The following is a 2474-nucleotide window of genomic DNA, read 5'->3' as shown; positions in this document are numbered from 1 at the left end:
GCTTAACTGATTATTCGATGACTGATCAAAGATCCGCATACCACCCCGTACGGCTGGTGACTGCTCTGAGATTAGATAGTGCTATGTATGGCAGCTTGTCAGTTTTCGCAAATTTTTCACTTCAGGGTACTGTCCCTTATGTATTTTATTAACCGGGTCTATTCTAGGGTCTCTTAGCATGTCAGGAGATGTACCATAGCACTTTGAAGAGTCTTTAGAGACCCTAACTTTGAACAAGTTGTAGCTTCTGGATAGTAGAGTTGACATATGTTACATATTTCAAATCATATAATAACATATCTTAAATAATATCACGTCACATAGAAATTGATTTGTGTTTCTAAAATGTTCTAGTTAGAGCAATCTAAAGTCAGTTTCTTGATTCAGAAGTAAGCTCTTGAACATTTTAGGTGTAATATTATTCCAAAATAAATATATTAATAAAAGTTCAAAGTCTTTTAAACTATAAAATATATTCCTTCTTAAGCTAAACCACTTTAAAAACCGAACTGTTTTATCTACACAAATTTATTTTGAAAAAATATTTAAAGCAACGAATGAAAAGATCTAAACATATGTGACACAATCTGATTTATCGAATACAGAGTCTTGAAAGAAACCAATTATACAATATTATATTTGACAGTCAAACACATTGAAGTCAATCTTTCTTACTAGAGGTGGGCGCCTTTGCATTTTCACAATAAAAAAAGACATAGCGAATACGAACCATATCCGGATGTTGTACGTGTATTTGGCAACAGTTGTGCTCATCATATCTGGCAAGATAATACTCGGGCTTTTCTATAAATTCACATAATGCGACTGCCTGGAAGGAGTCACCGAATGAACACTTTCCCCAACATGGTGTGCTGGGCGTGTCATTTAATACAAGTAAACTCTGATTATTAAATGGTATGCCATAGTTGCTATTATTTTGGTGCTTATAAACTTTAAATCCTCTTATTAGAATTTCAAATAAATTGCTAGCAGGGCAACCGAAAAAACAAAACTTAGTTGGATATTGAGAGCTTCGGGTTATAAATAATTGTTCTTCAGAATTTTCATTATAGTCTACGTTGAAGATGTACGTGGGCTTAATAACGGTGCGAGTTTCCTTTAAAGTAGCGACCAATTTATCAACCTCTTGGCGAGTTAGTGTTTCAAATGTTGGCATTTTTAATTCAAAGAGGACCCAATAAACTAACAGTATAGATAATTTGTCACTACATTCATCTGGTTCTATCCATTCGCGACGCATCTCACGCAAATGCGGAGTGTTCTGAATCAATACCAATAAATGTTCACGGTTTTTAACAAACTTGGGCAGATATGGTAACATAGGCTTAATATTATCATAGCTTTTAGTCGCGCTTATGAATAGCTCCCATAACGCCTCACATGAACTCAAATCTTTTGTTAGTTTTTGTGTTAACTCGTTACATATTGTGGAAAATTCCTCTGCTGTTTTTACACCATCCTGTGGTTCACATGGTAATTCCTCATGATCTCCGCTCTCGACGACATTTTCTTCCAAATTTTGATTAGATGTATTTTTGTCAGTGTCAGACATTTTCGTAAAATAAATACCAAAAAATAAGACTGTTAACGAAACTGCCTCTACGTACTGAACACGTAGAGTATAATTTGTTGCTTTAAATTGTGAGACAAAATTTTTGAAATCAATTCTGTTATAGAAATTTTTTTATAAAATCTAAAATAAAATCATTTTTCAAGTATATTAACATTAGACAAATAAAATGACTACATACTTTGTTTTGTGAATATAAGTTGTAATTTAACGTCAAATTTTTCAGACGAAAGTGACGATTATATTTAATAGAAACTTAGTATATTTCATAAAGAGGTTCCAAGACAGTAGTTCTCTTGGAATAGTGAAATAGTTGTTTCACGTTGCTTGTGAAAATTGCATATATGTATGTCGATTTTGTTAATTTAACAAATTTAACAAATTTTTTTAATAACTTTTATTTCTATATCTCGAGAAGTAAGCAATATCAAGTTACTTGGTGGAAAAAATTATTGAAATAGTTAGCTGCTTTCCTAAAATCCGTTTGAAAGTCCTTATGGCCGGAAAATCGAAACCACACCCAAAAACAACTCATAATAGATATTAATTGAGTATGGACAGACGAAGATGCTTCAAATTTCCTCGCTATTAACCACTTTTCCTTTCAAAATGGATTTCTTATAAGAAATTATATATAAATATATAAATAAATAAATATTAATATTTTATATACAAATTATTTATAAAATACATAAAATTTATATAAATTTATTGAATATGTTTTTCAGCGCTAATTGGGCAACTGTAAAAATAATACAAATTTTTAAAATCATTTCAAAAAACATATTTTATTGTCACTTATATTTATAAACATATTTATTCGTACTCTATAAACTATAGTCGAAATATTGGTTACTATAAAATATATTTTTAAAACTCATTT

General features: G+C 30.6%; 1 protein-coding gene across 1 annotated transcript in view; it reads right to left on the bottom strand.

Moving 5' to 3' along the window:
• The window catches only part of LOC119688786, a 42098-nt gene extending 40525 nt beyond the window's left edge, over positions 1–1573 (bottom strand). The window contains exon 1 of the mRNA XM_038103451.1: positions 676–1573. Within this exon, the coding sequence (XP_037959379.1) occupies positions 676–1573 (898 nt within the window). The remainder of the gene's footprint in view (positions 1–675) is intronic.
• Positions 1574–2474: the final 901 nt, after the last annotated feature.

Source organism: Teleopsis dalmanni, chromosome X, assembly GCF_002237135.1.
Source record: "Teleopsis dalmanni isolate 2A chromosome X, ASM223713v2, whole genome shotgun sequence".
In the NCBI taxonomy this organism is placed as follows: Eukaryota; Metazoa; Arthropoda; class Insecta; order Diptera; family Diopsidae; genus Teleopsis; species Teleopsis dalmanni.
Note: the sequence above shows the minus strand (reverse complement) of the source record. Positions and strands in the feature narration are given on the sequence as shown.